Here is a 13,698-nt window from a genome sequence, read left to right on the forward strand (position 1 = left end):
GCCAGATGAGGCAGGAGAGGTGGATCCACTGGGATTGGCCTTCCCAGACATGCTATGGTGTTGCCATTTTAGAACATATTTTGGCTAGTAATGGTAAACACATTCCAGGATTAGTTATAACAGCATGGATGAGTATTCCCATTAACCCAAAACACCAGATTTGGAACATTTGCATAGCAACCAGAACACATGCATATATGGAACCACAGTGGGCATTACACCGGCATGCAGATTACATTAATAGCAGCAGGTCACCAATGATAGTATCTGAACAGGGAACATTAATTGGAATACATTTCAGCATTTGTAGAACAACAGGACACATGTCCCAATGGTAGGTTTAGTGGAAAGCATACCCATTCATTTATGTGTTTAGATTATTGGTGAAGATAAGGTGGGGGAGAGAGAGAGATGTCAATTAACAAATGTAGATTCTTGCAGTGGTCACAGCTTTAATGATCATTGCTCTAATCATTACTCTACAGGTAATATTACAACAACTTATGGCCTTGGGTTGGGCAGTAGTATGTTTGTACACAGTGTATAATTACAGCCTTCTTATAGCTACTTTATACCTTCTCTTACCTGGAAGATCTGTGGAGGGAATTTTTGTTAACACTACCTAACTGTTTCTACCCATATTCGCATAGTCAGGGTTACATATGTGCACTCATACTGTGTGTGTGTGTGTGTGTGTGTGTGTGTGTGTGTGTGTGTGTGTGTGTGTGTGTGTGTGCTACTGCCATACCCTGCCTTGATTTCTATCGGTCACCCTGGTTGTTGGCAGCAGAGACCAGTAGACCAGTAGCTGCGACAGCATGACATCTTTGAACATTTCTTGGGGAGACCACTTGGTGTATGTACTTATCTTGCTGTCATTTTCAGCCTTGGGGTTGGACCGTGGGTGTTGGACACAGTATAACTACAGCTTTCTTATAGCTACTTTATAACTTCTCCTACCAGGAAGACCTGTGGAGGAAATTTATGTTAACACTACCTGACTGCTTCTATACATAGTCACAAAATCCTAGTTGAAATATGCATACAGCTTACTACCACTCCCAGCATTCGAACCGTGGCTGTTGCTCATAAAAGAGTACAAGTTTGTGTTTCATTGGAACAAGCTTTTGAGAAACTGTTGTCTTTTCCTTGAATTTTTTCTGTCTCATTCTCGCTGGGTTGTACAATCTGACCTTGTAATTACAACATTCTTATACATACATTCCTATACATATCTTTTGACATAGCACAGTGTGGAAAACAGTGGTTAACACAACATTGCTATTCAGATATCAGATCTTGGTGCATGAAACATTTCACATCAGTTAATCTTGTGTCTTACAGAGGCACTAACTTTGTCAGATGAGGCTTGATTGTTTAATGTTTTCATAGCTATGGTTGCTGTGCATAACCTGTACACATTTCAATTCATACAGTACCAGAGTAAACACAACCAGTCCAGGGTTTGAATTTTTTTGGCAGTCATTTACAGTTTTATTTATATATAACCTATATGAGACTATTACTGTAATATTGTCTGGTTTATTCAGTACAAACCATACCCATTTTAATACTGCCAGGTGACATTCTACTCTTTTATATTTATTTGGTATGACTACTACAAGCAGGATTGTTACTCACCAGCTTTGCGACACAGCTTTTGCAACCTACTGGCATGGGCTTCCTGGATCGCAGCTCACTCAGTTGGAGCTGTAAAGAAGATAGACAAACATTTATGCATACTTAGTCATCACATACACAGGCTGGACTTTGGTAATTGATATGAATACTTACACATGCCTGGGACATCACCCCTCTACCATGCTTCTTGGACCCACTTGTCCAAGAGCTCCCTCTTCCTCCGCTTCAAGTTTTCATAGTGGTGCCGGACCTGCTCACCAGTCCAAGGGATGCCAGTGGCACTGGTGAGATCATGGGTGAGATTTTCCCAGGCCTCTGCTTTGTATTGGGAGCCCTGGTACTGGTCCTGCAGCAGTCTCACATCATGCTTTTTACCTACCATGAACTTGGACTCCTGTATGCCCCAACACTGTGCCCGAAAGTGCATACCCTTTCCAACACCAGCCATACTGCCTACAGTGTACAACCAGTTATGAGCTGTATTCCCACATGTGAGGTTTAAATACGGCTGATTTCCTACCCTTTGTCATGATTGGACGGTTTTGAATATACTGAGCTAAGCTAAACTACAGGCAAACCTGCTTAGCTAAGGTTGGCATTGCTTAAAGGGGTAGGTTCAGCACTGCTTACCAATGGGCAGATCCACTTAGCTGGGCTACTCATTGCTTACCATTCATATTTAATCAATGTTTACACCCGGTAAGCATAGCTGCATAATGCTTAACATTGCTTATGTTTTATTTTATAGATGATCAGCTGTATGGGATTGATTCATAATTCCTGACGTATTATAATTTTGTTTACCTTCCCTGACATCCCCCTATTTGCTTTCATTACATTTATTCTTGTGTGACTATACTGTATGGGGCACTTGTGTTTATATGGGGGTTTCACAACTTTATTACACTGACACCTCACATCTGGACCTACTACACTACTCTGGTTAACAAATATATGTTATTTACTACCCAGTTATTTAAAAAAAAATTATGTACTGCTTTCTCATGTAAAATGCAAATTGGCTTCAGTGAGAATCAAACCAGGAATGACTACTTGCAAAGCAAACGCTCTAACCACTTCACTATTTCTTATTTGCTTTTTTTTTTTAAGTATATTCCTATTTAGCTCCTTGTGATGTGTAAGCTAGGCTGAGCAGAGCCGGACGATGCCGCTCAGCTATGCTTAAACTTTATTGCGGACTGAAAAGAAAATTAAACTATTGTTTTATTTTTGTAATGTAGGGTATGTACATTGGTTTCTGCAAGATTATCTTGGGGGGGGGGCTGTGATTTTCAAACGGTGATGACGTGACAGGCTTTGCATTTGAGAGGTATGCTCCAAGGACACTAACAGTGTCCGCCATACCTCTCAACTGTACAGGTTTTCACAGAATGTCCAGATATTTGCCTTATATTTTTGGTCCATTTTTCATGCAATTGTGGCTTTCTGGCAGATCAGTGGTAAAGCATTAAAGACTGCATTTAGTAAATAATAACAGACATTTGAGTTTTGCACTTCATACTCTTTGGGAAATTCATGCTAATGCGAAGCTTGTTATTCTATCGACTTCATAAGTTTGTGAGAGCAATATCTCACATTTGTCCCTATTTGTCCCTTGCTTTTTATGGCTTTGTCCAGATTTCTTGTGAGGTTGAGAGGTAATGCTGTCTGCAGATGCTCTCACTACCTTTACATTACCATACGGCAATTATGGAGTGCAGGGTGCATGTGTATTGTGAGAGCACTGCTCTCAGACACACCCCCTGCGTTCATACACAGAACCGTGTCCGTATTAGAGCACGGCAATGTGTCTTCATGAATATGCATGGCGGACTGCCGTGCTGCATGGGAACGGTCACTTCCATGGAAGAATAAGCTATTTTGCATGGAAGTTTGCTGAATCCCGGGGATTGTCTGCTTAAGAGATATTGCAGAAAGTCTACAAGGAAACCAGGGGTGTAGCTAGAGAATATAATTTATAATCGTGTGCTTTTATTACTGCCCGTAACCCACCTGTCATTTAAAAATTGAAACATTCCCCCCAGCACTTAACCAATCTTTGCATCACATTGCCTGTAAAACCATTAAACTGATATTTATTCAGTGTATGAAGCTGTTATTGGAGGCATTAATTTATAGAGTTGTGGTCATAGAATGGCCTAAAAAAGCTATAGTTTTTCTAAGCAGTGCATAGAAAATTGTACTCGGTGGAGTAGAAAGAGTATGTCTAGCTATACCTTTGAAGGAAACTGTACCTTTTTGTCAGATTAAACAAAGATGTACAGCACGTTTTAATATAAAGAAAATGTGAAAGGAAGGTGACTTGACACATCGTGGGTTACGATTAATGAAAAATACAAAAAGGCCTTTATCTGGGAAACAAAAGGAAAGACAAGCACAGTCACCATCATTATCGACTCTCTTGTTCCCGGTTTTGACACAGTCATCATCATCATCGACTCTCTTGTTCCCGGTTTTGACACAGTCACCATCATTATCGACTCTCTTGTTCCCGGTTTTGAACACGGGATCTTATTGTTGTGCTTGTCACCTCCTCACTTGATTCTTTGACTCTCTCTCACCTTCTTTGACAGCCCATCTGAATGGCGCAGGTCTTCTCTCACACACTCCATCCATCTCTTGGTTTGACTTCCTCATATTCTCTTGCCTTCCTGTTTCTCCGAAATCTTCCTCACTAAATTGTCTTCTGCTTTTCTCACATATGCCCAAGCCACCATAGCCTGCTCTGAATGACCTTCTCTGCAATTGTAGCTTCTGGTCTGATGTCCTCATTTCTTCATCTGTCCCACAGTGTGCATCCTACCAGTCATCTCAGGTATTTCACCTGCAGCACATCTAACTACTTCAGCTATTCTGCCTTTACTGTCCAGGTTTCTGTACCATACAATGTAGTACTGGTCGCACCACTGTTTTCTGTACCATACATTATTACTGGTCACACCACTGTTTTCTGTACCATACATTAGTACTGGTCACACCACTGTTTTCTGTACCATACAGTGTAGTATTGGTCACACCACTGTTATCTGTAGTATACAGTAGTACTGGTCACACCACTGTTTTCTGTGCCATACAGTAGTACTGGTCACACCACTGTTTTTTGTACCATACAGTAGTACTGGTCACACCACTGTTTTTTGTACCATACAGTAGTACTGGTCACACCACTGTTTTTTGTACCATACAGTAGGACTGGTCACACCAATGTTTTCTGTACCATACAGTGTAGTACTGGTCACACCACTGTTTTCTGTACCATACAGTAGTACTGGTCACACCACTGTTTTTTGTACCATACAGTAGGACTGGTCACACCACTGTTTTCTGTACCATACAGTGTAGTACTGGTCACACCACTGTTTTCTGTACCATACAGTAGGACTGGTCACACCACTGCTTTCTGTACCATACAGTAGTACTGGTCACACCACTGTTTTCTGTACCATACAGTTGGGACTCGTCACACCACTGTTTTCTGTACCATACAGTGTAGTACTGGTCACACCACTGTTTTCTGTACCATATTATCAGTACTGGTCACACCGCTGTTTTCTGTACAATGCAGTGTCGTATTGGTCACACCACTGTTTTCCATACCATACAGTAGTGCTGGTCACACCACTGTTTTCTGTGCCATACAGTAGTACTGGTCACACCACTGTTTTCTGTACCATACAGTGTAGTACTGGTCACACCACTGTTTTCTGTACCATACAGTGTAGTACTGGTCACACCACTGTTTTCTGTACCATACAGTGTAGTACTGGTCACACCACTGTTTTCTGTACCATACAGTGTAGTACTGGTGACACCACTGTTTTCTGTACCATACAGTAGTACTGGTCACACCACTGTTTTGTACACCTTACTTTTTAGCTTCTTTGACATTCTTCAGTCATATAATACCCCTGACACTCTGTGCCACTTGGCTGCAGCTCCTTGGATTCTAGCTTTGACCTCTTTATTCAGACTTCCCTTTCCCTCACCCGCCCTTCCCAATTATAAGATACTGTTTTCCCTTCTATCTCCATTTTAAGCTTTTTCTGGTTTCCCCGTGTACTCAGTTTAATCTCGTTCAGTTTTGCATTCCATTCCCCTACCCTTTGCTACAGTTCTTGCTCAGAGTTTGCTTGTAATGCCACATTGTCTGTATACAGCAGCTTTGTTGAACTGCCCCCTCCAACCTGTTTGCTAATGTAGTCCATTACCAGTACGAACAACAGAGGACTCAGAGCTGAATACATACTCTCACTTACTCCCACTGGGGACCCATTTGTGAGTCTGAACACTGTTTGTATTTATGTCATTGGGTCATTTCAAATGCCTGCACTAATTATACCAGTGTTTCTTATCAAGCCATTACAGGAATGTCCAAATCAGATTTCTTGGTATTTGCCATATGCCTTCTCTAAGTTTAGGAATGCCCAGCTGGACTCTCCATCTCCAGCTTCTTCTCTTCTGTCTGTCTCACTGCAAACACTAGGTCAGTTGTGCTGCATCCTGGATCTGAATGTAAACTGTTCATCTCTCATTTTACTTTCCACTACTCTACATATTCATTCATCAAGCACCCTGTCCAGAACATTCATGCATAATAACAGGACCTTGATTCCTCTGTACTACCTGTAGTTGTTTATGTCCTATTTGTTCTTGTACACTGGCACTAGAATGCTTATTCTCCAGTCATTTGGGATATGCTTTCCTCTCCATGCCATTATGAGTAGCTCCAGTAGCCATTTTCCCCACAACTTACCCCAAATTGTAATCATATCTGTCATGATTTCATCTGAGTCTGCTACTTTCCCTGACTTAGTTTTCCTTGTGCTAAACTCACTTCTACTAGGACGAGTTCTTCTTCCTCTTTCATTGCAGGCTGTGTCTGGGGCACTACTATCTAGAGTTTTCTACATTCAGCAGTGGCTGAAAGTACTCTTTCCATCTGCCTTTGATGTCCTATGAACTGGTGACAGATTGTTGCTGGCATCCCTTATGAGTGGTCTAGACTGTCTATTTTATCTTTCTGTGTTTGCCTTGCAGCCTTGTTGAGTTCCTTTGTAACATCTACTGAGTCACTTTCTAGAAGCTGGTAGAGTGTTTCTGACACCTTTTCTTTGCTACCGTGACTGTTCTCTTATTGTTTGTCAGCCAACCAGTATTCCTTCCTAGCCTGGTCCATCTTTTCTATCTCCCAATTCATCCTGCACTCATTTCTTTTGATGACGTCCTGTAAGTTCCACCACCAGCTTTCCTTAAGCACCTTATTTCCATGCTTGGTTTGGCTGCATGTCTCATCTGTATGCTTCCCATGTGCTGTTTTGAAATACTCAGGTCTATATACTTCCTGTTCTTCCTGATGACCCTGTTTCCTTTAACTTTTATGCTTTCACTCCAACCAGTTTTCAGATGTCCAGCTTAATCTCTGTTGACCTTAGAGCCTTCTCTGACCACTGCCTGTAGCTGATTGTGGCCACCAGTGGTTTATACTGTGGGCTGACTGTTTCACTGGGGTGACCTTGCAGTGTATCATTCTAGCCCAATGGCATTTCCTTAGCAGTAGGAAATTTATCTGTTATGTGTGCTGCAATAGTGTTGTCGCCTCACAGTAAGATGTTGTCCTGTTCGATTCTCAGCTAGAGCGTCTTCTGTGTGGAGACATGCATGAATGGGCGTACCTTTGTTGAAGGTTGTGCACCAGGACCGGCAATTCGGCACATAAAAATCTACTGCCAATCTTTAGTGGACCGGAGTTCCGCTGTGGCGACCCCTAACCGGGAAAAGCCGAAAGACACAACAACATGTGTTGGCCACTCTTGTATGTGATTTTGTGACTGTCTTAGTGAAACAAGTGTTGGCCACCATCAGCCATTTACCAGACAGAAGTCTAAAACTGCCTCTCCTTCTTTATTATTGTTGCCCAGCCCATGTGGATGTAGGCCGTCCTCATACTCTTCTGTCTGTTCTGTTATATGCATTCAGTTCCCCCCTTTTAACATCAACTGGCACTTGAATGTGCTCTTTTCCTCACTATCACACCCTTTCTGTACAGCATAGGGTGAGATTATGAATACTGCCATGTCTGTACAGCGGAGTCTGATTGCCATGAGTCTGTCACTAATTCTGATGGCATCCCTCACTGTCTTCAAATGACTTTTACTCACCAAAATTCATGCTGTTTCTAGTTTGTCCCCTCCCTGAGCATTAGACTTTGGATCATCTCAAGCCAAATAGCTTTGTTTCTTTGCCTTTGCACCTCGTCTCTTGAATAACGAGGATGTCTAGTCTCCTTCTCACCATCATGTCATCTAATTCCAAACTGTGTCCTATCAGTGCTGCTCCTCACCATCATGTCATCTAATTCCAAACTGTGTCCTATCAGTGCTCCTCCTCACCATCATGTCATCTAATTCCAAACTGTGTCCTATCAGTGCTCCTCCTCACCATCATGTCATCTAATTCCAAACTGTGTCCTATCAGTGCTTCTCCTCACCATCATGTCATCTAATTCCAAACTGTGTCCTATCAGTGCTTCTCCTCACCATCATGTCATCTAATTCCAAACTGTGTCCTATCACTGTAGGTAACTCATCTTTTGCAGGCTTATTGGTTTTATTATGTCTAACTTTTAGTCAAACAGTGGTATCCTAGGTAACCCAGGCTGAGCAACCCTAGACTGATGGGCTTTATGGCAGGTTCACACTGGCAAATAGGGGCACATAGACCCCTCATATATTTAGCATAGGTCAGAACTTATCACCAACAAACAGTCATAGCCAGTTTTGGTGAAATTAGTTAGTGACCAAATGACCTAGAAGTAATTTTTGCAGTGTGGCCTGAAATGGCATGCAGTCTGTGGTCAGTGATCACCTATCTAGAGAATACTTTGCACAACAGCGGATGTCTAAAATGGTTGCTCTACATAACTCTTCCTTGTTAGGTCTCAGCTGGAGTTTGTGCTGCTTCATTCAGTGCTGGGTTCACTCTGCTTACATAAATGTCAAATTCAAACTTGAGGCAGAAGCACCCAACATGTTTTTGAGAGGTATGCTGAACCTCAGACAAATACAGGGAGAACATGCAAATTCCACATAAGAATTGACTGGCAGTCAGGATTGAACCATGTATCTTGTGCTTGGGAGGCAAAAACCTTAGCCATTATGTCAAGCACATCTATAAGACAAACACAATAACCAAATGCAGATAAGAATAAACAAATGGAGAGAAAGCAATAGTAACAAAAAGCAAAAAAAGTGACGTAAATCCTGGTAGTTACATCAGATTACCTAACAGTAAGCAACTGATGTAATGAAGCAAGGGTGAAGGCATGTGGGTACCAGGGCACTGGAGTGTATAGGAAAAGGTACCACTGATTGGGCATGTGGGGTACCAGGCACTGGGGTGTATAGGAAAAAGTACCACTGACTGGGCATGTGGGGTGCCAGGGCACTGGGGTGTATAGGAAAAGGTACCACTGATTGGAAAGGACATGCTAGTATTCCTGACTTTGAACAAATATTTAGTGCATTTCTTTTGGTTCAGGAGAACTCATTCTTACAAGGATAAATTAGATAAGTGGCGCAGCGAACAGTAACAATGCAGGTGTCTTGTGTTTTGCATTGGAATTCATGTAAAGGTTGGTTAATTAATAGAATATATGGACTCCTGAGACAGTGAATGAGTTGGGAGTGGGATTTGTTAAACAAGTTTAAAGTGTTTCAGTGAAGGTAGAAGGCCTAGAAAAGTTGCTGGCTTTCAAAGAAAATGTCACATCAGGTGGCACAGTTTGATAAAACATGATTGAAGGAGTAGAGGAAACATAGGAATGCATTTTTCCTTAAAAATGGTAGTTATTTACCAACATGAGGAATCAGAAGAGTCAACATGGTGACAGAATTCAGAATTAATGGGACAAATATAAGGCAGTTATTTTAAATGGTGAAAAAATTAAGATGTTGGCTATTTAGGATTTGCAGGTTATTCAGTAAGTAGGGAAAGAAGACCCACAGGCAGGTGATGTGATCTTTATCTGCTCCCAGCATATCGCTTTTTGTGTTTCGCTGACAACCCCTCCTCTCAAATGTCTTAAAAGGATAACGAAACAATAATTTTTCTACAGTAAAGTTTCTCACTTACTTCCCTTCACTTTTGCTTTAAACTTAGAAATTACAGATTTTTTTTCTTGATTGTGAATAGGTCACAGAAAGTTTTCCTTAACAATGGAAACGTACAGAACTGAAGTTTTAGAAGATTTAATATAGCATTTGGCATACTGTAGCATTTAGGCAACCTACATATATGAAGTACATGGAAAAAACACTTGTAAAAAACACAATTCCTACTATTATTTTTGTTTTAAAATATCTGAGCATCAGAAAATGTTGGGAATGTACTGTACCACTGCTAATCTAATTTGTGTGTGTATATATATATATATATATATATATATATATATATATATATATAAAAGGTGGTCTATATTACGATGTCGAAAGACGAGTTCACGAACATGTCTTAATCGGCACGTAAATATCGACCTTTTCAAATGCCAAACAGCCACTTCAGCTAATTTTTTCCCAGGGGAAAAAAATCACTCAGCTGTACACAAACAACCCCCCCCCTAACTACATATACCAAATCCAAGATCGCATTACAGTGGCGAAAAGGGCAAATCCCCAATGACGGCCAAGCAATTGTTTCCCCTGGGAAAAAAATTCGCTGAACTGGCTGTTTGGCATTTCAAAAGGTCGATATTTACGTGTCGATAAAGACAGGTTCGGTGAACTCATCTTTCGACATCGTAATATAAACCCATATAAGGTGTGTGTGTGTGTGTGTGTGTGTGTGTGTGTGTGTGTGTGTGTGTCTATTTTTTGTAGAAGACACTCTAAAAGATCATCTTTTAGCAGCACTAGATATGACATTTGATGACATTTCTGGGTCTCTTGCAGAAAACTGGAACAAACATCTTAGGCAACAAGTTCATTTCAGTATCGCTAAAGTGAACAACAGATCATAAACAGACCAGCTACTCAATACAGTTCCTTGATATATCACCAAAACTGATACTCAGTTTGGAAAGATAATCCCATTCATGTAACAAACAAAATGAAGATGTGGACTGAACAATTTTAATTATGGTAAGCTGACTGGAGGCAATCTGCCTATAGCTTCATACTATCAGCCATGGGTTCAAACCAGTGCAGGGGCTACTGTACATTACAGTTTATATTTCATTGTGTAATGGCAAAAGAAGGCTTACATTTCATAACTAGCTGTCAAATATCAAGTTTAAGAATCGTTTCCAGTCTGCTTTCATTTCTCCGTGATGTACCACTACAGATACGTACCAGCATGCAGTGGTCAGTCTGAAAGCTGAGATAAACATTTTATTGTACCTTTGTATTACACCATTCATGGTTTATTCTGTCCCAGAAATAAGATACAACTTTATAGAATAGATTTTTTTTTCTTTTCCTTTGGAAAAAACATCATAAGGTACACATTGTGAAACAAAAATCAGAGAGGGTGACTTGTGTTTTCTCCATTTCTTGCTCATCCTTTGCAGGTATTAGAAGAAGGTTAACACTCTTCTCTCCAGTCCATTTGGTACACACACTTCTGCTGTCGCAGGATACCGTTATTCACATCTGTCATTCAGAGTTAACCTTTGTAAGAACCAAAGAACCAGTACGTTTGTGACACATTAAAATACAATATAGTTCATTCTGCCACTAAATAAAATACAGTGGGAGATATGATTTTGAATCATGTTTCCCAAGAGAGATCCAAGCTTGTTCATCATACAGTTTCCAGCTTTGGGACTATTGCTTGAGGCAGTATGTGCAAGACCCCTGGGGCTGAGCCAGGACTTAATCTGCATTCCTCACTTCCGTTAGTGGTCGAGGGTGATGGGACAGGTGTTTCAGGAGAGGCTGTAATTACAAATAAAAGATAAGATTATAAAACAGACAAACTGTGCATATGCTTCACTGCTAAGTATTTTTTTCACACAGATCTCTAACTTATGCATAGTTAATGTATAGTCAGTAATACAAGAGACTGCTGCATATTGTGTGCTTGGGTACATTTCTAAAAGCTCTTCTGAATCTACAGTGAAAGCCTTTCAGATGCTGTGGCTTTTTTTCATCAGACAGACTTGTCTTCATCTGTGTAAAAAGCCACTGTCTTAAATTATAATCTGTGTGAGCCTAGTCCTAACTAACTCCTTAACAGTTATGCTATAAGTGGGGTTCAGGAAATTGTCAGAGAGATGTAAGCCAGTTCTGTTGAATATGATATTGTGGTGCTATATACAGGCATTGTTTCCCATGGTGTAGGGCTGATATGCTGTAGAAAGGTACACTAAAGCTTTATGAGATTCATAGAAAAAGGTACACAGTGGGATAAGATCAGGTGTGAAGTTTTACCCCATTATGTAGCCATACTACTCAGTGCAGAGAGTACAAGTGCTAACCACCCCTAGTGATCAGAAGTGATTCAAAAACACAACATAGTGTACAGGCCGACCCCAACTGCTACATACGTTATGAGGCTAGAACCACGTATCCAGTACATGGAACAGCATACAAGGATCAGCTGTAAAAAGATGACCCCCCCACTATATGATAGGAAAAACCCTACCCCTAGATGCAGACAATCCTGCTACCACACACAGATGCTTGACAGCTTCCACTGCACCAAATCTCCTCATTATGATACTATGGTAACGACCCTAGCTTTTCTGTCATGCATAATGCATTTCACTACTTTATGAATCACTGCCAGGTGGAGAATAGCACATCAGTTAAACTGTATAGCATTGGTATGCTACAGAGCACTTCAGTGTACAAAGTACACCACTTTCGAGTACTGGGCACATAGTACACCCTTGTCAGAGTAGAGGTACGTATACTTTACCACCGTCGAGTAGCGGCACATATAGTATGCCCCTGTTGAGTAGCGGTACATATAGTATACCACTGTCGAGTAGCAGCACACATTGTATCCCCCTGTTGAGTAGCGGTATGTATAGTATACCAATGTCAAGTTGCAGCACACATAGTACACCCCTGTCAAGTAGCAGTACGTATAGTATACCATCGTGGAGTAGTTGCAAACATAGTACTCCCCTGTCAGGTAGCGGTATGTATAGTATACCACCATTTAGTAGCAGCACCCATAGTATGCCCCTATCAAGTAGCAGTACGTATAGTATACCATCATACTATACCACCGTCACGTAGCGGTACACCTAGTATACCACTGTTTATTCTGTGAGCCTGTACTCCATTCACAGAAGTTCTCAGGTTGCTGTAGGCCACTCTTCATTACAGCAGTCCGTGTCCACGAATTGTGACAAGGAAGGGTGGAGCAGTGCTTTGGCACTTTGCATTTAGGAATACCCATTCCCACTAGCAGGGAACTGCTGTTTATTGATCAGGTAAGGCAACGGCCAACTTAATTTGGGCAGTGGGTCTTATCTGTTGTCATATTCCACATTTTTATGTTAAGTTATTCTGTTACAGGTGTAGGAATGGGTTCCTCACTGACAACTCTTTACTTTGCAAGGTAAATGCTGCATGTGTTCCAGACCAATGTGCTACACCACCTGCTGCAGGAACCTCAAATAACTATCCACTCATCAGTGAATTCACCTACACAAGGGTGAATACTGAGGTGCAAACTTGCTAGGTGATTTGTGACTTGTTATCCAACAGTTTTCATTCTCTCATTTAACGTTTGAAAAGTAAAAGCTCTTAATAATGCAGTGCAATAGAATGCTGTTAAAAATGGTGTACAGATTTTGTGGGTCTGCAGGCATTAACAAGCATGTTAAAACCCTGCCAATGTATCACCCCATGTGCATAATATACGCAGGAGGGATGCAGAAGGGGAGGCTTGTTCCTCTGGGGGAAAAAAAAGTTTGTGTTTTTTAGGGCTTTTGACCAATCTGTTTTATTATTACCTTTGCAGATACAAGTGAGTTGGAAGAGAGTGATTAAATAACTCATTTTAGACCCATTAAAAGACTAAAAGCAA

General features: G+C 41.0%; 1 protein-coding gene across 2 annotated transcripts in view; it reads right to left on the reverse strand.

The window, feature by feature from the left end:
• Positions 1 to 10,773: 10,773 nt before the first annotated feature.
• Positions 10,774 to 13,698, reverse strand: part of LOC122810440 (hepatocyte nuclear factor 4-beta-like) — a 954,244-nt gene continuing 951,319 nt past the window's right edge. The window contains exon 10 of one of the 2 annotated variants that reach the window (XM_044082058.1): positions 10,774 to 11,591. In XM_044082058.1, the coding sequence (XP_043937993.1) occupies positions 11,458 to 11,591 (134 nt within the window). In that variant the 3' untranslated portion in view covers positions 10,774 to 11,457. The remainder of the gene's footprint in view (positions 11,592 to 13,698) is intronic. The other variant, XM_044082059.1, reaches the window with a different exon arrangement.

This window comes from Protopterus annectens, chromosome 8.part1 (genome assembly GCF_019279795.1).
Source record: "Protopterus annectens isolate FY-2018-M chromosome 8.part1, PAN1.0, whole genome shotgun sequence".
Lineage (NCBI taxonomy): Eukaryota > Metazoa > Chordata > Ceratodontiformes > Protopteridae > Protopterus > Protopterus annectens.